General features: G+C 52.7%; 2 protein-coding genes across 9 annotated transcripts in view; one reads left to right on the top strand and one right to left on the bottom strand.

Annotated features, from left to right (window-relative positions):
* Positions 1 to 388: 388 nt before the first annotated feature.
* LPXN (leupaxin) lies at positions 389 to 3,767 on the bottom strand. Of its 5 annotated transcripts, XM_080404525.1 has the most exons (9): positions 3,615 to 3,767; positions 2,572 to 2,720; positions 2,374 to 2,435; positions 1,904 to 2,006; positions 1,670 to 1,825; positions 1,397 to 1,570; positions 1,239 to 1,320; positions 862 to 1,010; positions 389 to 785 (listed from the first exon to the last, which is right to left on the bottom strand). In XM_080404525.1, the coding sequence occupies exons 1-9, from the start codon at positions 3,625 to 3,627 to the stop codon at positions 519 to 521; spliced, it is 1,155 nt and encodes a 384-aa protein (XP_080260651.1). In that variant the 5' UTR covers positions 3,628 to 3,767; the 3' UTR covers positions 389 to 518. The 5 variants fall into 5 exon arrangements, with proteins under 5 accessions (XP_080260651.1, XP_080260649.1, XP_080260650.1 ...); XM_080404523.1 differs by having other exon boundaries at positions 389 to 1,010; XM_080404524.1 differs by having other exon boundaries at positions 389 to 1,010; positions 2,374 to 2,429.
* Positions 3,768 to 3,818: 51 nt separating this feature from the next.
* Positions 3,819 to 21,119, top strand: part of ZFP91 (ZFP91 zinc finger protein, atypical E3 ubiquitin ligase) — a 26,443-nt gene continuing 9,142 nt past the window's right edge. For 2 of the 4 annotated variants that reach the window (XM_080404488.1, XM_080404487.1), the window contains exons 1-3: positions 8,338 to 9,097; positions 9,709 to 9,734; positions 20,692 to 20,907. In XM_080404488.1, coding sequence (XP_080260614.1) covers positions 8,754 to 9,097; positions 9,709 to 9,734; positions 20,692 to 20,907 — 586 coding nt within the window. In that variant the 5' untranslated portion in view covers positions 8,338 to 8,753. Of the gene's footprint in view, positions 8,317 to 8,337; positions 9,098 to 9,708; positions 9,735 to 20,691; positions 20,908 to 21,119 lie in introns of those variants that run through there. The other 2 variants (XM_080404486.1, XM_080404485.1) reach the window with 2 other exon arrangements.

The following is a 21,119-nucleotide window of genomic DNA, read 5'->3' as shown; positions in this document are numbered from 1 at the left end:
GAAGTAGTTTTCTGGCTTCTGCTTCAAACCAGCTCTTTCTGAAGCTGTGTTGCTGTTGGAAAGACTTCACTGGGGCACAGAGCAGCACTTTTTGCTCTGTGGTGGCAGGATGTGGGCTTGTGGTGATGAGGGCTGGGGTGGTGCTGGCGTCCTGCACAGCACTGCCGGTGCTCAAACTGCTCTGCCAGGGAGGCTGGGGCCGCTCTGCTCTGGGTTATGGGGGAACGGCAGCTGAGGCAGTTGCCCCGGCTTTTCCTGGGAGATGGGGACCTGGTACACCTGTGGTGCTGTGGAGCATCAGCGGATGTGCCTGGCTATGAGGGCCTCCAGCCCTCCCAGCTTGCCTTGCATCCTTGTCCCCCAAAGCCACCAGCGAGGGGAGCAGAGGTAGGGCTAGATGTTTTATTGCTTCAGGTCGAGAGATGTTGGTAGGTGGAAGAATACGAGGTGCGTTCAGCTCAGCCAGACGGTGCTGGGGCCAGGCAGGCAGGCGGGAAGGGTGGCTGCGTGCTGGGGGCTCAGAGGAAGAGCTTGTCGTGGCAAGCCTGGCAGTACATCTTGTTGCCGCGCTCGCGGAAGGTGCCTTTCCGCAGCTGCCCCAGGCAGTAGGCGCAGATGAAGTGCTCGGGGTGGTACTTGCGCCCTGCAGCTGTGATGCAGCGGCCGGTGACCGGGTGGCCGCAGCCGTGGCAGATGCTGCCCTGCCGCTGGTGGAAGTGCAGCTCGCAGTAGGGCCGACCCTCCAGCTCGTAGAAGGAGCCACCGGCGAAGCCGCTCAGGCACTCCTGGGTGGAAGAAGACGGGGAAGGCTGGCACAGCCTCGGGAACACGCTCGCCCCTGGGTCCCCGCTGGGCACTCACCGCGCAGACGAAGCACTCGGGGTGCCAGACGCCGTGCAGAGCCGTCAGGTAATCGTCTGTCACAGGGCGCTCGCAGCCCTGGCACTTCGGGGCAAACATGGCCAGGAAGTCCTGGCGGCAGTACGGCTTCCCGCTGTGCTCGTGGAAAGCTGCGGGGAGGGCGCTGGGGTGGGCACCCGCCTGGGGGAGGCTGGCGGCGGGGGCCGGGTGGGCGGCAAGGGGCAGACCAAGGGGGAACGCGGGGTGAGGCAAGGGTGGGCTGTGGAGGGGGGGTTACCCGGGCTGGGGGCAGTGGGCGTGAGGGCAGGGCTATGGCAGGGCACACCCAGAGCGGGGGCGACGGGGGCAGTACCCCCCCAGCCTTCCCCGGGATGTACCGTCGTCTCCAAACACCTTCCCACAGTGGGCGCAGAAGAAGTGCTCGGGGTGCCAGGTCTGGTCCAGGGCTGTGAGGACTTTCTGCAGGAAGACACAAGGTGAAGGTGGCTGGTGGCGGGGGCTGGCAGGGGAGGGTGGGGGTGGGGGGGGTGCTTACCTCGCGGATGGGGCCAGCACAGTAGGCGCAGCGGGGGGAAAAGGCCTGGTGGTAGTCATCCTCACAGTATGCCCGCCCACCCCGCTCAAAGAAGGCCTGGCCCCCCAGCTCCTGCCCGCAGCGGGCACAGGTGAAGTGCTCGGGGTGCCAGGTTTTGCCCAGGGCTGTAAGCACCTGCGGGGGGTGGGGGTGGGGGGCTGCAGTGAGAGCAGCTCCCAGGGATGCTGCGAGCCGAGGGAAGAGGGGTGCTAGGATGGGGGCACGGGGGCTCACCCTGCCGGAGATGGGCTTGTGGCAGGCGGTGCAGACGCCAGCGGGTGTGGCTGCGATTCCCAGCTCCTGCAGGTCCCGCGTGAGGCTGCCCAGCATATTGTCCAGCAGGGACTTGGGCTCCGCCGGCACCCCGGCTCCCTGCCCCACGGCCACTAGCTGCCAGGAGGGAGGGTGGTGAGGGCTGGGTGGGGTCCAGCCCCCCCCAGTCTCCTTTCCCACAGGAAGGAGGCTCACCTTGCTCTGCATGTGGCCCAGGTCAGCCAGGAGCTCGTCCAGCTGCTGGGCAGCTGCTGTGGGTGGGGGCGATGGCAGCAGCGGCTGTGGGACCGGTATGGGGCTGTTGGGCATGGCAGAGAGTGAGGGATGCTGCCACTTCCAGCCCGTTGGCCGGAGGGTGCCTGGACTGGGAGTCCTTCACCCCCATGGGTTGCTGCCCTTTCTCCACAGGCCGCAGTAGGGACAGGGGACCTCCCTGGGGATGTGCTGGCAGGGGTGGCCGTGTGTGGCAGGGAGGGGTCTGCTAGAAGCCTAGCCCTCACGCCAGCAATGCTGCAGGGATGCAAGATGCAACCCCCCTGCCCCAGCTCATGGAAGGACCTGTTATTTGGGGGGACGTGTGGGAGGCCAGGTGACCCCAGAGGATGAGTCCAAGCCATAGAAATGGTAGCCCCAGATGATTTTGCCCTCCCGCTGCTATGTCTTACCTGTATGCTGCCTTCAAATCCTCTCTCTGAGGCTGAGCCTGAGCCTGAGGTGGCAGCTGCGCCTGGAAGGACAAAACCTTGCAGCCCAAAACCCACAGGCTGCTGCCCTGGCACCCTTTGCTGCCTGCCCAGTGCCACCACCCCTGTCCCTTGCTGAGCAGGGTCTCAGCTGCCAGCCCCACCGTGTTGAGGTGTTACCTTCAGGGCTGCCGAGGCAACCGGCTGCTGGCCGCAGGGGGCTGAGGGCCCGGCTGCGACAGGATCCTGCTTGCAGGAGCTGGGCACCTGCGGCACACAGTCCTTGGGGGCTGGGCGAGAGCTCTGCTCCAGTTCTGCCAGCAGAGCATCTGCATGGAGAGACCCAGGTTGGGTGCCCCAGCCGCTGGCTGCCCCCCTGCCTGTGCACCCCCCAAGCAGTCATATGCCGCTCCTGAAATTTCAGAAGCAAAAGCAGCAGCACAGCAGCTTCTGCCAGCCAGGTGCCAGGGCCCCAAGGGGCTGTGGTGGCCCTGAGCACCCTCACCCCAACCCCCATCCCCAGTGCAGGATGTGCCCACTGCACTGCGCAGCCTTCCTGGAGCATGGGGGACCGCTGGCAACAGGGGTCCTGCTTCCCCTGCACATCATTTCTGGCTTACAAAGAAACATCCACCAGCCCTCCTGTTCATCCTAGCATGAGCCCTGGCACGAGAGAGCTAAGCCTCCATCCTTTCTGTGCACCCAGAGCAGCATGTCCCGCAGGGGCGGCGTGTCCCACAGGGCCGGCAAAGCGCTTTCACCTTCCGCTTTTACCTCGCTACTTTGGCCGTCCCTCGACATCTTCCTGCCCTTGCACCGGCACCAGGAGATGGAGGGATGCCCCTCCGTTCCCCAGTGCAGCTGCTTTCCTGACCCCGTCTCCCCCAGCCCAGGCCAGAGGTGACTCCCAGCACCCTCGGACACCGTGCCACACCCTTGGGCTGCTGGGCACCATTGTGTGCAGCCAGGATTGCATCGCTGCTGCGGCCCATTTCCTGCCTTCAAGCACTCTCCATTTTTGGCTGAGCACTTGCTCAGCCACCTGGGCCCCGTTTGCCCCCTGAGATATGGCGGAGGGGAGGTACAGCAGGCAGTATGGTTCCCCTGCTGTCCCCTCTGCAGCATCCCCACCTGACCTTGAGGAAGACAAAGGACGAGGCTCCTCCAAGCCATGGAAGGCATGATCCAGCACCGAGCCTGGCTCTGGGTGGGGGGTGGCTTACCTAAATCCTCCATCCTGCCTCAGCACAGGGTCCCCGCGGCCGGGGAGCTGGGGCAGCGCCTGCAGGGCAGCGAGCGGGCAGACTGGGCTGTGCGGGCTTTCAGTTCCGCTCTCCAGCCTCGCCTCCGCCCCCAGGGCTGGGGTTTGTCGCTTGAGGTTCTTCCTTTGCGGGTTGCGTGCTGTGCGCCACGTGTGAAAGGCAGCAGGCGGAATGCGGTGGCAAAGGCTGGGGCAAGGGGGGCCGAGAGCAGCCCTGGGTTGGGGCCGGAGAGGGAAGAAACTGGCCAGCAGGTTTTCCAGGGAGCTCCTGACTCATAAAACCAGCCAAGCTCCTTGGACTTCTCAGCTGGAATCCAGAGCGCATGTGTCCTGCAGACCCAGGCCCCTTCCAGAAGCTACCAGCTTCATGTGGCAAGGGATGGCATTGCTGTGCTGGGTGGAAATGCATTTGTGATGGTGTGGTGGAAGCAGGCACAGGACTCACAGTGTTGGCATGCTCTAACACAGCCTTGCCCTTTGGTAGGATGCTTTTGGAACCTCTTCTTGATTTCCAGGTAACAGCAAATCCCTTTGTGTCACTTAGAGCCGGTGTGAGCACAAGGACTGGGCTCACTGCAGCGGCGCAGGCGGCAGTGGCACTGCTGAAGCTGGTGGCTGTGCCACCCTCTCCCTGCGTTGATGCCTTGGCCATTTAAAGGTTTCCCAGAGGTACCACGTGTGCGGCTGCTGGGCACAGCTCAGCCCTGACCCTACAGGCATCAGGATACATGCACTTAGCACGTCTCCGCCAGCCAGGCACAACACCCAGCAGCAGACCGCAGTGCTGTTTTGTGCTGGCAATTTGTGTGATTTACCCACCATTGGAACTTTTCTGCTTCTTCCAAGCAAAACTGTGTCAGTCTCTGAGCTCCCCATGCAGCCGTTTCAGGCAATGAGCCCATGAGCACCTGAATGCATGCCTTGAGGCAGGGGCAACGCAGGCATTTCTGCCAGCAAGGTGAGGTGGCTGTCTGCCTGCCCCCCCGGACGCGGGTCCCTCACTGTTGGGAACCATTTGGGAAGACAGACCCATGGGTACTGCCGTTATCCCCAGTGCCTCCACCAATGCCCAACCCCTGTGAGGGGGATCCAGTGACATTTATGGCTTAGCCTTTAAGCAGAGAAATCTTTTGGCACTACTGAGAGCAGCCAGTGGATATTGGAACAGCTTCAAGGGACTGGTCGGTAATCTGGGCTGGAGGATGAAGCAGAAGCTGCTGCAGCAGGGAGAGGTAAAGAACTGGCATACTTGTTGCACTAGTAGACAGAGGAATAGCAGAGGATGGCAGTGCCACGATGTCTGCAATCAAAACGTTCCCCACGCCTGAGATGTAGACACCTGGGATAACATGGCAGGGGAGCAGGGCACCAAGATGCTCCACCTGTTCCACCACAACCCTCCAGCTCCATTTTCTCCACCAGAGCTGCTTTTCCAACCTGCTTTGACAGGGGTTTCCCCCACACTGCTGCTGGCGCCCTCCCCCTTGCTGGTCTATCAACCCACCGCAACACCCCTGCCGCACACTCGTTAGAGCCAGGTTATTAATCCCTAGATGCCACGTGCAGAGGAGGTGGTGTGTGGCTTGACATGTCCTTTGTGCTTTTGCTTGTTTTTTTGCAGGAGGCATCACCTTGTAGGTGCATGGATAACACCTCCGACACCCTGGCTGCTAGCCCAGTGCAAGCTTGCAAGAGTCACCACATCCTTGCTAGGCTCCTGAGTGTGGGCAGCCCTGGGGTTTCAAGGATGCTATAAAAGCCTTGGGAGCAAAAGTTATGAGCCATGCAGCCAGAGCCCACGGCTCCCTGCTGCTTCTGTGGATGCGTGGCACTTCTTGCAATGTCTCTTACGTCTGCCACACCTCCCAAACAGTGGGTATCTGTTTGAACTCACTTCTGTACTCTCTGGCTTTGCCTCTTCTGCCACTCCTCCATTTCATCCCCAGGGAAGAGGCTTGTTCAGAAAAATAACCTATTCCAGATAAAGCCAAATAAGCCTCAGGTGTTTTTCTAGCACTGCTAGGCAAGAGGAGCCCCAGTTCCGAGTGCAGCTTCACGCCTCATGGGGAAAGCTTTCAGGAGATCCTGGAAGGAAGGGTTGCAATCAAGCGCTGCACTGCCTCTGGATACACGATTTGCCACAAAATGGCCCAGAAGCACAAGAAGTGGCTGCTTCAGAAATATTACTGATCCTGGCAATGGAGAGGATCACCTCAAGGCCATATAAAAGTAAGTGGCATTAAAAAGTTCTCTGTGGCAGCAGACCAGCAGGATGCAACCATCCATCAGCACCTGGAAGAGGCTCTGCAGTCAGAACCTGTAAACACCCTCACAGGCAGCCATGAGCTCTGCTGACAACTGGGCTGAGCCTGCGCCTGCCAAGTCCATCCCCTCCGTGGGTCCCCTCCCTCCTCTCTGTGGGCCCACTGAACTCCCGGGTAGCGGGAGCTGCACCCTGCACAGCTGAGGCATGAACGCTTGCTGCACAGGCCACGCTGACGCATTCTTGGCCACCTGTTCTCACACGCTGCTGATCCCATCTGCACTGTCAGAGTGGAATGGGGTTGAATTAAGCCTCTTTGTACCAAGCTGGCAGGCCGAGGTTCACTTAATTACTGACACTCTGTGTTGGTGACAGCTCTTTTGTTATCTGCCCACAGTATGGACATCCAGCAGGGCACCATCTCAAGAAAAGCCACGTGGGACGCTAAGCTGTGAGTCCCATGGTATGTTTTGAGACAAGCAATACTGAGAGCTACCCAAAAGACAAAGTGAGGCACTGCTTGTATCACTCCCTGATGGTTATTTTGAGAGATCATTGTGTCAGACACTTCCCTTTCTGCAAACAACAGAACTTTCCTGTCTGTGAAAGGTTTTGGGTTATTTTTAGACTTCTCAGTGATTTACTCTCCCCCTCCAGTGATAATGTGAGCCCTAGTGTAAACAAGCATCTGGAACTGTAACTTCGCATTACAAAATCTCCCATTGCAAAACACAAGCCTAGCAGATGCAACTGGCTGAGCCACATCCTGATCTGACCCGTAGTTCTGCGCAGTGGTTTCACCAGACTATTTTAACAAGAATTAAGCAACACTCTACCTTGCCTACAAAGGAAAAAGCAATCATGACAGGAACTTGAGAGTAACTTCCCGCATTGAGACTCTCTAGTGTGAAATACAATAATTTTATTTAAGAATAAAAGCAAAGTCATTTCATAGCAGAGAATATGGGTTAATGCTGCAGAATAGTTAGTTTGAAAAGTGATGTCAATCAGTTTTCCAGCTAGACAGGTCCTTGGGGAGGGAAAGACTATTTTTAGCTGCTTACAATGCAAACAGCAGTAGCAGACGCTACTTAAATTCTAGCTGAGATTTCCTTCTTGAGAAGAGAAACATTTCAATTGAAAGAAAACTAACAGATTGACATTGGACTGACAAAAAGTAAGGACCAGCCAAACTGTGTCTGGACTGAAAATGAGTCTCAAACCACTCAGGTAACCAATGCTGGAGAAGGTTTGCATATCGCCTTTACAAAATGCTGCTGCTGAGAAAGCACACTGTCACAGCACCTGTGGGAGGCTGGGTCGGCAGCCTATGGCCTTGGTCTGGAACTGACAGAAGGAACCATGTGAGTGTCTCAAATTTTTCTAATTCTTTAACTTTCGTGTTAGGATGTACTTCTCTCCACAGCCCAGTGTTTTTGCCAAGAGGAATCAGACCGTATGCGGTTCTCCACAGTAAAAAGCTTTGTTAGAGCACTCTCACGAACCGAGGAATGGAGATTTGGATGCACTCTTGTTTTCTAGCCTTATTTAATAAAGCTTAGGACTTGAAACTCAAAAGCAAGAGGAAATAAAAGGCCGACCGATGGGTATCAGTTTAACAAACATGATTTACCAGCTAAATGCCTCAGGCTCTTTGAACTCCCTTTTATTTTCGCAGCCACGCCGGACCTGCAGGTGGGCGGCATAGGGGGCCATGCCGGCACAGGCCGCCCCGCAGCCCTGCGGGTTGTGGCCCACTCCCAGGCACAGGACTCAACGGTCGTGCTCGTCTGTCACCGAGATCCTGCGGGCGCAGGGGCACTGCTTGTACCCCTGGGCACGCTGGCCCGCCGCCACGGGGCCGCCAGCGGGCAGGCCGCGGCAGGGCGGATCAGCAGGCCCAGCCCGGGCAGACCGCAGCTCCCAGCATGCCTCGCGGCCGCTTCCGACCAGCTGGAACTACACCTCCCGGCAGGCAGCGCGCATGCGCGGAGCCCGGTCGGAAGTGGGCGTGGCCACCGCCGCAGACCCCGCCCCCTTTGCGCCGGCCGCCATTTTGTCACCGACTTTCACCCGCCGCCCGACGGGGCGTTTTTTTTTTTTTTTTCTTAAAGGAGAAGCGACAGCCAAAAGCGGGCCACGCCGCCAGGCCTCGCCGGGACCGCGAGCGGCGCCGCAGCCCCACGGCAGGGAGCGGCCCCGCGCGGGGCGGGGGACGAGCGTCTTCCTCCTGCCAGGCCTCGCCCGCAGGGCGAGGGCGACCCGGGGGCAGCCGGAGGGGCGCAGGCAGCGGCGGCGGTAGGGAGCCCGGCGGTGCCGAGGGCCAGGCGGCGGCCGGGCGGCCGACGGGCGAGCCGGGCGGCGGGGCCGGCGGAGCGGCAGCCGAAGGGGCCGCGCTCGGGTGGGCGCCGCGGCGGGGCCGACCGGGGGAGGAGAGGGCGGGCGAGCGCGGCGGCCCCGGCAGCGCCTGCGCGGCGCGGAGCGCGCGGGGAGCGGCGTCGCTCATTGGCCGCGCCGCAGTGGGGGGCGGGTCCCGACGCGGGCGGGTCGCCCATTGGTCGGGCGGCGAGAGAGCGGTGGAGAAAGGCGGGAGGGCGGTGGGAGGTGGAGCGGTAGGCGGCGGGGCGAGGGGAGGCAGGGTGGCGGGCGGGGTTACCCATCGTCTCCTGGTCACGGATTGGTGGGCGCGGGCAGGGGGTGGGTCGCCTGGCGGTGCCGCGTGAAGGTGGGCAGTGGGCAGTGATTAGGCGCGGCCGGGGTGGGCGTGGCGTGGCTCGGCGGGCGGGAGCGGGGGAGGAGCGCGTAGCAGCCGCCGCGGCCCCGCCGCTCGCCGCCCTGATGCCGGCGGGCACCGAGCAGCCGGGGGGCGCCGAGGAGCAGCCGCGCGCCCAGGGCCCGCCGGCGGCGGCAGAAAGGCCGCTGTCCACGGGCCGCCGCCGCCCACCGCCGCCCGCCGCCGATCAGGGGGAGGAGTCCGGCGGCAGCCGGGTGCTGAGGGGCGGCCGGGAGCGGGGCCGGGCCGCGGCCGCCGCTGCCTCGGCCGAAGGGGGAGCCGCCGTCGCCTCCCGCCGCCGTAAGGCCGAGTATCCCCGGCGCCGGCGGAGCAGCCCTGGGGCCCGGCCCGCCGCCGAGCAACCTCCCGCCGAGACGCCACCCGCCGCCAAGAAGGCCCCCCGGGTCGGGTGAGTGCCTTGCGGCACCGCGCTGGGCCCCTGCCCGTCGCGGGGTTGCGGGGCTGGCGGCGCAGCCGCGTCCTGTCCCGTCCCGTCCCACCCCGCGCGAGCGGCCCCGGGGCCCGCCTCCCGCCGTGGGCTGCCCGCGCCTCCGCCTCTTTGTTCCGGGCCGGGCCGGTCCCTGGGCAAGGCCCGCCGCGGCGGGGTGGCCTTCGGGCCGCGCCGAGCCTCCAGCGCCGGCCGGCCGGGGCTGCCAGGTGCCCGCCGCGCCGCCCCCGGCCTGTTCGGGCTCCCCACGCCCGAAGCCTCGGTGCCGGGGCGGCGGGGACGGTTTTCCCGTGAGGGGGGGCACGTCTCGCTGCCTCTGGGTTGGTGGGGCGGCGGGCAGTCGTGTGCGGGAGGGGTAGCCCAGCCAGAGACCCCCCGCCTGAGGCCGGGCTGGGGCTGGTGCGAGCCTCCGGCCTTCTCTGGGCGAGGGCCGAAACCGGCGGTGTGTGAGCCGGGCGACGGGTCCGCCCGCTACCGGGTCTTGGGGCTCACCTTCCACGTCCTTCGGTTTCTTGTCCCCGCCGCCATGCCTTGAACGGTGTCCCTCATACTTGCCTTATGTATCTTTTCAGGTGCACGGATAAAACGGCTGGTAAAGGTAAGTGCTGAATTATTCCCTCCTCCTGTTGTTTTCCACCCAGAAGGTCAGGGCTTTCCCACGAAGGCAGCCAAACATCTGTTGGATCTTTCTTTTTAAAGAACATTTTGTTTCTTGATGACATGCAGTTTCTTTCCAAGGTCTCTCTCAAGATCATGGAGCTGCGATAAGCTGCTGCTGATGTTCACACGTGCCCAACGTGCAAAAACTTACTTTTCCTCATAGCCACTAGGGTATTGCTGTGCTAGCAAAAGTTGAGGCTGCGCCACACCGCAGCTTGATGGCTGTTGTTGCACAGTGGTCCCAAGTAGCTGGCAAAGCCTGGGCTCGCATCTGTCCTACTGCTGGCACAGATACAGGTGTAGGGCCTCGAGAGACACATGAAAGACGTGTGGAAGTAGGAGTATTCAAATATTTACGCTCGTCCTTTTCTAGCTTTATTGGATTGTGAATTTCTTACGTCTTTAGGGGTGAAAAAGAAAACTTTTGAAGGCAAGGGACAGGCTTAATGGGTCTAAATCAAGAAAGTCCAACTGTGGGGATCTGTGACCAGGAGCGGAACTTTTCTGTTCTTCCAGTGTGAGCTACATGAACTCTGTGTCTACTTAACAGCTTCTTGTAAAAAAAAAAAAAAAAAAAAAAAAAAAGACTTCTGAAGCAGTTCCAAGTAAAAGGTTTTGTGTACTGTTGGTTTTGATCTGGTACTAGAGAATTGTCACAGAATGAAATAGTGAGGAAAGACGGTCATACACCTGTGCAAACGAATTCAACTTTCTGCTGGAGCTGTTTAGTTCTGACTTCAGGCATTTGTGTCTTGAAGGTTGCCTTTATTCTTGTAATTCTGTAACTCTCTAACTTTATTCCTATAAGTCTATAGATTTATTCCATTTGGGTGTTGAAATCAGTTCTAGCTGGCAAGGTGTATTTTTGCAGACCAAAGCAGAATTAACTGATGTGTGTATAGCACAGACACCCCACGCACATTAACTGATGTGTGCGTTTACCTCTTACAGCATAAAGGGTGCACAGAGTGTTGTAAGACCTTCAGCCTTTTAGGTCAAAGCAAATTTGCTGAAATGTGCAAAAAGGCACGGTGTTGTCACTTCATACGTGTATAATGTTAACAACACCTTTTAATGGTGATTCTCAGTGTTTAGGATACCCTTAAGCAGAAATGTTTACATATAGTGGTGGAAAACAGGCAGAATAGTCCCGCTTTTACCCCATTTTCTTGGGATGTGCTTGGAAATGACAAACATCAGTCTGAAATTTCCCAGGTTTGGTGGATGTCTGCACTCTAGCCATTTTAGATTTTAACTTTGTGCTCTGAGAGATTCAGTTGTCCTCGAATGTGGGAGTGGCAAAAGGACTTAATAAATGTTTTGGGCTCTTTTTTTATGATTAGACTTGTAGCCAAAATGGATGGCATGAACGTTTGCATGGGAATTGGCACTGAGAAGTGGTGACTACTTCTAGCCTGAAGGAAGTCTGCCTTGGTGATTGTGTGTGTGTGTGTGTTTGTTTCTTGTTTAGTTTTTAAAAACACAGAGGTGAGAAAGCTGTACTTCTGTGTCCCAGCTGCACGCTAAACAAAGTCCTTGCTGTGTGCTTGTGCTTGTTGGGGAAGACATAGAAACAGACTAAATAAAGTGTCTTCCTCAGGCAGATCATGTGCTACCCAGGAGAGGAGCTTCCCTCCCACTCCCCTCTTTTCATCCCTTAGCATAAAATGTTTGAAGAAGCCTAATCGGGTGTAAGCAAATTGCGGCTTTGCTTGCATGGTAGGGTTTTTAGTAGCTAGGAGTCCTCCATACTTCTGGGAAGTAAAATACCATTTGTCGTTTCACCCCTGGATGAAGCTGGGCTGGGGGAGAAATCCAGTAAAGCTGCTGAGTGGTTCTGGTGAAGGCTTTGACTTGAGTGCTAGCATTTACTGGTGTGAGTTCTGCAAATCACCATGCAGAATTAAATTCTACTGTTACCCTTTACTGTAAAATACTAAATCCAGTGTAGGATATTAAATTTGCGTGAGCTCAGCCGTAATTGTTAGCCTCTATACAGGACAAATGGCCTGTGCACGTGAGGTGTACCTGGTGACACATCCTGTTCATCTGTCGGAGAAATGAAAAACTTGCTGTGCCGAAGTTTGTTCATAAGTTTTGTTACCTTGTGTCTGGGATTATATTTTGAGGTAAAACCACCAGTGTTACTGTAGGTAAAGCAACCTTGGGGTGATGGGTGCGATCACGGCTAAATTTGTGCTGTCAATTATAACAGAGAAGCTACTTGCCAAGTTTCACATTCTTCTGTACAGTGCCATGAAATCAGAGGGCTTTTCTGCTTATCAACTTGGGAGCGCAGGCACAAAGGTCTGACTGTGCAGGTCTGATGGGAAGATCACGGGAAGGTTAAAGTCGAAGGTGTCTATTGTGTCAGATTTTAGTATGCGATTTTTACCATACTAGTGTTCGTGAAGGCAGTTGCAAAGTCAGCTCTACCAATTGTATTTCCTGTCTTGCCTGCTTAGTCATGCAATTGCAATATTTCCCTAATGTGTTTCTGTAGAAATATTACATAAGTAGAACATTTAATCTCAGCTTATAAATAAATTCATGTAGCTAGAGTCAGTCTGTGTAGTATAATTCACATTTGACTTCCCATAACACTGTATATTCTTGTGGGAATAATTTCATTTTAGTTAGGCCTGAATAATTTTAATTATTTGAATATGGACTTAATGAATACACTTCATGTCTTTCCATCACTGGACTGAAAGTTCTGTGCTTACGGTGACTTAAAGTCACATAAGCAGTCAAACAAAACGTGTTTCTCCAATTTACTTTTACAGCTAAAGCAGTTTCTGACTGTCCACCTTTTTGTAAGATTCTATCTCTGCTGTTTAGTAGCCACTTTTAAGAGATTGAATGAAATCTTTCAATCAATTACAGTTTCCAAACCAGGAGGTTTTGCTCAGGAGGGAGCATTGGAGTAGTGGCTGACTATAAAGATGCCAGGTTTGCGCTTAGTGGTAGAGCCCCTGCCTCACTGCATTCCCAAAGCATACAGGCTTTGTCTTTGAGGTTTTAGAGCTGCAGGTTGCAAGAAGGTACTTCTCCCGCAGTAGGAAGAAAGAGAGTGGGGTTGGAAGCATTTGTACAAGTGTAATATGCCATGGATGAACACTCAGATCACTGAATATCTGTGTCTAATGTTGCTGTGCTTGTGTCATGCAGCTGAAACTTACTAGGTGCGGACCTTGTTTATGCAAGTTATTTTTCTTGCATGTTTTAGTTTTGCGACTTTACATTGGTATTGATGCTTTTTTGCAATTATAAGAATGAGGTCAAATGTAATTCTTTAGGTGCACGCAGGTAGCAAGCTGTGTAGTAGTGCTGTTAAAGGTGGAAAGAAGGGTTTGTTGGAGAGGTAACACAGGGCCACATGAAGCCTTTATTATGTACAGTTGTGATTGAAAGAGATGTAGTGCCACATGTGTGGAGAGTCACCTCCTTGGAAATCCAAGGTTTTTTGCACAGTGTGGGCTAGAGGCTGATGCCAGCAGTATTTACATACATCTTCAGCACATGGTTATAGAAACCGCGCATTAGAAACAGTTCTCCACATGAGTGAATATCTAAAAAAAGTATTCCATGTGTGACTATCTGAATGATTTGTTCCATGATATGTAGTTGGGGTTTTTTTTTTTGTATGAGGCTACTCTAATGCACGTTGTGGGTGGTTGGTATTGCAGCCATTCTCCCACCACAGTAGCTTTCAGGTTGCAATCTGAAGGCTCAGGGAAGAGGGGAGCTCAGGGAGCTGTTTCTTCAATGGCTCTGGAAGGAAATGGGTTGGACATACAAGCCGGCTCTTCAGCAGTCCATTTTTAACTGCTAGAAAAACTGTAAGGTTTCACAGATTAAAAAAAGATGGAAAACTTTTAAGACTGTAGTTGTACAACATGGTTTTGTGGCATTGATAGCTTGCATTATACTTCTTTATTTGCATTCTTAAAGCTTCATGCTCTTTTGGTAACGATTGCTTTCCCTTAAGATTTTGTCAGTGTTTTGAGAGAGAAATGTCATTACTTAAAGTCAAACCTTATAAAAATGTGCTGAATTTAAATAACTCTGATTGCCCAGACCTACTTTGACTCCTAAAACAATTTTCCTGTGTCCCATATGTACAATTTCACAACTCTTTGGCAGGAGGGAGCCGTTTGGATAGAGGTTTACACTGTTTTGTTTTTTTTCCCCTGAGTTTCATTTTTGTCTGTGTCATTATGAAATTATGTTCAGTGCCTTATCTGTTGTGTGGTTCCTATGTTAAATCTTAAGTTGCAGTCTGAGATGTGTATATGCAGTGGTGCATTTATTCTCCTAATTGTTTTGTAACTTAATAATTCATAGTTTATTTTCTTTTCACTTATTTGTAGGTAGGTTATTTTCTGAAAGTGTCTACTTTTCAGGATTAGTAAGATGCTTTCAAATACTTCATAAATCAAAGTTTAGAAAATTTCTTGTTAGTATCAACAAACTGTTAATTTGTAACAGTTGAAAGTTTTATTTTTCTATGCATCAAGGATAGATATCAAGGCAGGGATATTTGTTACTGTTGTGATGTCAAAGTGAGGAATCTGTTACTGCAACAAGCTTACCTCTGAGCTGCAGGGTGAAAGAGCGTTGGTAAATAAAAGCTTGAACATCTGAACAAGCGTGGCTGGTACAAGTAGATGGGGAGTACCAAACAACTCCCAGTTCTGAGAGTTGTCGAGTGGATTTCTGAGCTGCTGGTAGAGCAGGGCTGGTGCGCAGCAATACACCAGTTGTAGACTTGGCATAAACCAGCCTTTTATAAGTTGTGCTGTAAGCAGCAGAAGCAAGCAGCTCTCCTTCCAGAGGGTTTCCACCATTCATCCCCAATGAAACCTGAGGACAGCAGCATCTCGCAGCAGTGCTGCTGAATCTGCAAAATGGCACCTGTACTAGCGTTACCTCTGCGTACCCTTCCCGTGGGGAGTGGTGACTTGGGTCCCCGTTCTTTGGCTACCTGCTTATCTTTCCCAAAACACAGACCAACCTAGCCGCTGCATACGTGGGTTATTAGGCAAACTGGGGGTAGGAGAGCGGTGGACAGATGCAACATGATCATGTGAGTCACGGGATGAAGGAAGTAACTGCTTGTTCGTCAGGAAGTAAATGCAGTTGGTTCAGACTTTCCCTTTCTGCTCTTTGCAATGGGTAATTGATCTGTGCCTGGGACTTTGTTTTCCTTCAGTGCCCGGAAAGGAGGTCAGGGAGGTGTTGGCCATGCGATATGTGTATTTAGTGCTCAGGCCCCTGTCGGCTTGCTGTCAGTTACCCTGACACATTCTTAACACTTGTTGTGCATCCAGTGATGTAAAAAAGAAGCAGTAAGCACCCTGTTCTCGGGACGGTCTCCTATAAGGAAAATGCTGTGGGGCCAGGGAGTGACACAGCTGTAGATGAAGAAAGAAACAAAGCACGAGACAGTGAGTGCCAGTATCTCTGGCCTCCTGTGGGTATCCTGCCTGCAAAGTGGATCTATGATATAGGGAGGAATTGAGACTCGTAAGGGTGAGTTTACCTCCTGGTCTAGGAGACAGCAGACAAGCTTTGGTGTTTATCCTTTATGTTTCAGTTCATGGCAGGGCTGGTATACGTAGGAAAATATGATACAGGTTCTGAGGTAGAGATGATTTTGCTGGTTTGGTAACCCTGCGTGCAGTGCTCCAGGGGCAGAATTAAGAGTGTGAATGAGAAAATGTTGCTGCTGCATGTCTGAAATGGGAATCCATGCTGACTAGCATGCTGAGCAGAGATGGAGCATTACTGGGGTAAACTCTTGTAAGAAGCAGAGCCGTGCCCAGACTTTTGTCTTGGGATTGTCTAAACAATAACACAGCTACAGCTCTGTAGCTAGTTTCCTCCCAGGTTTCCTTTTCTTGCCCCTTCTCCCAGTGACTGGTGTTTTCTTCAAAAATCTTAAAGTTGAAGGATGTTTGATACCTCCTGTGTACCATCACTCAAATCTATATTGAGTTTTCTGCCCTGGACACTCTTTAAGTTGAATGGCTATTGGGCAGAATCAGCAGAATGGTGAAAGCACCTCAGGATGAAAGCTGCTTATCAGTGATGGACTTAAGGGAGAGCTCAAGGTAGGAAGAACTCGGGAGCCAAAAGACAGAAGGATCGGTAGGGCTTTGCCAAGTGGATGCTCCCCATCTCCCTTGAGTGACTTCCTGTAGGATGCAGGCATCCACACAGTTCCCAAAGCTAACTTCTCTGGAGGCTGTGGAATGAGGTGGATAATAATCAACATCGGTACTGTAGAGCAGCGGGAGCGGGAGCACAGGGGCATTTCTTGGCATACTTATTTTGCCAAGTTGTAGCTTCTGTTGCTGCCTCCCCATAAAAAGTCATTTCGGCAAAAGACAGCAGCACTGGATCTTAATCCGAGGTTGTCTGTGCCAACTGGCCGGCAGGCTCTGCTGAAAGGAAGACCTAGAATTTGTTTTGCAGCAGCTGATTTGAAAAATAAATGCTTGGTGCTTCTTTTTGATTTGCATTGGGGGTGTCTCGATGCCTGTTGTCTCTCATGTATCCTTTTGTCCTCCTGAAGTCTGAGTTGTTACGTACTGGTGTCCATCACCACTGTTGACACTTGCAGCAAAATAACAGGATGTTGGCCTATAATCCATTTTCCCTGCATCTTCTGGGAGAACAGGAACAAAATTTCCAGAGAAATTGCAGCTAGGCAGAGCTAGTGGTGTTGACAAGTTTGATACAGTTTTAAATGCAGAATTGACTACAGCCTTTCTAATTTAAAATTTTCTGTGTTTCAGTCTCAAGATTAAAGCTGCGTCCTTTTTTGTTGGAAGAGCAGAGCCTGATTATCTGTAATAGCAATGTTTATTCCCTCTATCTTGTTTCTTTTGCTGCTTTGCGCCACTAGCCAAATCCTACTAACGGAGGAACAAGGAGCGTGGCTTTCTGTGGAGAGGCATTTGTGAGAAGAGAGGGTTAACGCTGTGTTCATCCGCAGGGCCTGGATTTAATCAGGCTAAATGTGGTACCCAAGACAGGACTGAGAAATAGTAAGGTCCCCGTGTAGTCAGTTAAGAGAGGTAGGCATCTCCTAACTCCTTCCACTGGTGACAGAGACAAGGACAGCCATGCTCCTGATCGAAATGTGCATGTGAGTCCTGTTGCTTCCTGCCAAACAGCGGAAGTTTTGGGAGGAATCCTCAGATGCCATTAATATTGCAACGCTTCCAAGTGACAGGCTTGTGATTACCTGTAACACCACGTTGGGTGTGACGGGAAAGCAGCGGGAGGAGGAAGCACTGCTCTTCTCTCCAAGCCAGTTGCTGTCTGTGTTTAGTGGATTTGGGGTGGTTTTTTGGTTTCATGGTTGGGGTTTTTTTCTTTTGTTATTTTTTGACAGGCAGGCTGGATTCATCAGAAGGCTGTTTGTGAAGGAAAAAGGAAACTCGGTGTGAGAAAGATGTAGAATTTATTAAAAAATTTTAAATTAAAAATTTATAAAAATATTTTGCTTTTTTAGATTCAGGCAAAGCCTTGGCGAGTGCTGACTCCAGCTGCTAGTACAGCTGAATACTTTACAGATACACGTTTTCTGGTGCAGCTCTGACCCTTGCACCAGGGACCTGTGTCCCCTGTTGGGAGGGCCTAGAATTATAAGGGTTTTAAACTAAGAGCTCTAGGTCTGTATTACTTTGAGTTCTACCTCAAAGTAAATATTTGATGCTTCTCCTAACGGTGGGGGGTTTTGGAGGTACATGGGTATTCACGGCATGTAAAAATGCGATGAATCTGTTAGACAAGCACACTGAAGTAGAGGAAGAAGTAAAAAGGAGAAATCATGGGGAAAGCCTTATTAAACATCTTCACTTCAGAGAAATGAAGCAAGTGTGCTTTGTAGTAATGTGTTCTGAGGGAGGTCTGTTTCAACTCCGTAAGTCTAATCTTTGAAATACTGGCTCTTGCCAAGAAATCAGCTGAATGCCTGATCTTCCAAGGGAGGAAACCCCTTTCAGGAGCAGCAGTGTGCGCTGTCGCTGGTAGCACAGCAGTGTTTGAGGTGAAAATTTCTAGAGAATGGCTTCAAGTGTATTTGGATTTGATTTAGCATTCAGAAAAACTGAAGATGTTCACAATAGGATTAAAAATGTAAAGCAGTCATAGTTCACCTTGAGAGCTGCTAAACCAGAAAGGCAAAAGGAAGGCATGGTTCATGCTTTGATGCAGTGGGCTTTAGACATGACATGCAAGACATCAGGCTTGGTTGCCATTTTAACAACAAAGTTGTGATGCTTCATGTCCTGTATTCCAGTCAGGTGTTGTTTTTTTTTCCCCAGACAAATGTTGATTTTTCCCACCCTGTTAATCAAGGATTCATGAGTGAGTCATGCAGAGCAAACTACATGCTAGAAGTAAAAGGATGACATGGTTGAAAAGGCTTGATGCAAAATTAGAGATTTTGGGTTGGGAGGGACCTCAGGATATTTCTGGTCCTACCTGCTGTTTAACATGGGTTCAACACAGAGTTCACATCATGTTGGTCAGGGCTTTCTCCAGTCAGGTCTGGATGAGCTCGAAACATGGGCCTGTGTGAACCTTGGTGAAGTTCAGCAAGGCCAAGTGCAAGGTCCTGCACCTGGGTCGGGGCAACCCCTGATACCAATATGGGCTAGGGGATGAAGGGATCGAGAGCAGCCCTGCAGAGAAGGACTTGGGGGTACTGATGGGTGAAAAGCTGGACATAAGCCAGCAATATGCGCCAGAAAGCCAACAGTATCCTCGGCTGCATCAAAAGAAACGTGGCCAGGGAGGTGATTCTGTCCCTCTTCTCCGCTCTGGTGAGACTCCCCTGGAGTACTGCATCCAGCTCTGGAGTTTTCAGCACAGGACAGAGAACTGTTGGAGTGAGTCCAGAGGAGGGCCACAACATTGATCAGAGGGGTGAAACACCTCTCTGATGAGGAAAGGCTGAGAGAGTTGAGGTTGTTCAGCCTGGAGAAGAGAAGGCTCTGGGGAGACCTTATTGCAGCCTTTCGATACTTGCTGGGGGCTTGTAAGAAAGATGGGGTCAGGCTTTTTAGTAGGGCCTGTAGCGATAGGACAAGGGGTAATGGTTATAAACTGTAGGAGGGTAGGTTCAAACTAGATACAAGGAAGAAATTTTTTATCATGAGGGTGGTGAAAGACTGGCACAGAGAGGGGGTCGATGCTCCATCCCTGGTCACGTACAAGGTCAGGTTGGACGGGGCTCTGAGTAGTCTGGGCTAGTTGAAGATGCCGCTGCTCGCTGCAGGTGGGGTTGGACTAGATAACCTTTAAAGGTCCCTTCCCACCCAAACCTGTCTGATTCTATGGAGGCTGCACAGCTCCATAGAGGGTTGGGCTTCTCTTCCAGTGCCTGACTGTTGTCCTGGGGGAAAAATGCTTTTCCTTTATTGTGTCGGACCTCCCCGTTTCAGATGACGACTGCTGCTCCTCATCTCCCTGCTGTGCACTTCAGCAAGAAGGTTTGAGCTGCTTGATAGCCTGCCTGTACATTGTAGGGCTGCTGTTGCGTCCCTCTAGGGTTTTCTGTTCTCAAGTCTGAACAAGCATGTTTCCCTCAGCTGCTTCTCACGGGTTGTGTGTTTCAGCCCCCAACCACCTTGTGGTGGGAGTCCAAAACTGAGGGGGAATCCAAATGCTGTCTGACGAGTGCTGAGTAAAGGACATGAACAGTGTCTCTCTGTATCCTGACTGTGTTCCTGTGAATGGCACCCAAGATGCTGTGGACCTCCCCCACTGACGATGCATGCTCCTGGCTCTTGATGTGTAGTTTGCTCTTCACCAGGACTTCTGGCATGGCAGAGCTGCTCCCTGCCCAGTCCTTAGAGGACTGTCCACTGACTTTGCCGGCGAATGCTTGATAAATTCTCAGGCGTCTCAGTGGTACTACTGACAGGTGCTTCGGCAGGAGAAACCCACCTGAAACCAGACAGCAGTGTATTTGGGTAAAAAGGAGTGGGTCAGAGCTTAGCCCAGAGTGCAGGCCCTGCAGAGTGCTGCAGGTGGCTTCGTGTACTAAAGCAGTGGCAAACCTGGAGTGCTGAGCATAGCCAGCTACTTGGGATTGATTTCTTCAGCACATCGCTTGTGAAATTTCAAAAGGCATTTGAATTTGAGTTCATTAAGGCCCAGTGTCACAGCAAGCACCAAGAAGTGAGATCAAGCAAACTGTTATTGTGAATTTCAGTTTTTAAGGGATGAACTTGCTCACATGGACATTTCAGCCAGTTCTGTTATCTTGCCAAAACCTATCTGGAGATCAGCCATCAGCCAAAAAGAAACCACCTGTAGAAGCTATGAATGGGTGGAGACACCTCAGGCTAACAGTGCTTGTGATGCTCCTTGCTCTATAATAAGACTAGAAACATCCAGCTCAGATCCCTCTGAGTTATTGTCAGGTGTACAGTTCTGATTAAATACGTGTTTGGGGGATTCTCCAAACATGACTTCTGATGTGGTCCAATTTTGAAGCTAGTCTTTCCTAAAGCAGTTGCTGAAGTTTATGAGTGTCTGTCTTGTAGTGCTTAGGGGAGTTCGGAGCCAGTATGTAGTCATAAGCCTTTTTGAGAGAGAGGTGTAAGCTGTTTTTAAATATTTGTGTTTCATCTTAGAGGCAGTAGGAAATGTGTTGAGAGTTTTGAAGGAAGGCTTGCTGAGGTAAGGCCCTGGGGTGCGTCCTGGCTGGCTGGGCAGAGCTACGTTTCAAATCTGTAAGAATCAGTGGTTTCCCCTGTCAGAGTAGACAGGGCAGCGATGCTATTCAACGTCATGTAATGGAGAGGAGTGTGGATTGATGATGGGATTTAAGGTTTCTGTTGTTATGAAAGAGATTGCAATGGGTGTTTCAGATCCCAAAGAAGAGAAGGAAGAGAAGGAAATTTCCAGTATCCTCACCCAAAGCCCTCCTGTCAGCACAGCCAGGCCTAGCAGAAGCTGGCGCAGTAGCCGGTCAGCCACCGTGGCCCGCCAGCGTGATGCTGAGAACTCACGTGCCTCCAGATCCAAGACCGGTTCCCTGCAGCTTGTCTGCAAATCAGAGCCAAATGCAGACCACCTTGAATACGGTACGTGGGAAGCCCTTTGATGAAAGTGCCTGAAGATAGCCAGGTCTTGGGAACCTTTGAAGGGAGCTGGATGTGAGCTCTGTGCAGACTGTGGCTGGTAGGGGCGTGGTGCTTCTTGGTCATGAGTACCTTCTGCCACCAGCGCTCCTGGCACTGAATGTTGACGGCGGTGTCTTGAGACAGATTTGCTCACTGCAGCGAACACAGATTGA

The sequence above is a fragment of the Falco punctatus genome (genome assembly GCF_963210335.1).
Source record: "Falco punctatus genome assembly, chromosome: 10".
In the NCBI taxonomy this organism is placed as follows: Eukaryota; Metazoa; Chordata; class Aves; order Falconiformes; family Falconidae; genus Falco; species Falco punctatus.
This window is presented reverse-complemented; position numbering and strand designations above follow the sequence as displayed.

Excerpts from the sequence above, each read along its gene's own strand:
- LPXN (XM_080404523.1), bottom strand. Across the intron at positions 2,007-2,373 it reads GATTTGAAGGCAGCATACAG|CCCCATACCGGTCCCACAGC; the intron begins GTAAGACATAGC and ends CATGCCCAACAG. Across the intron at positions 1,011-1,238 it reads GAAGGTGTTTGGAGACGACG|CTTTCCACGAGCACAGCGGG; the intron begins GTACATCCCGGG and ends CCCTCCCCGCAG.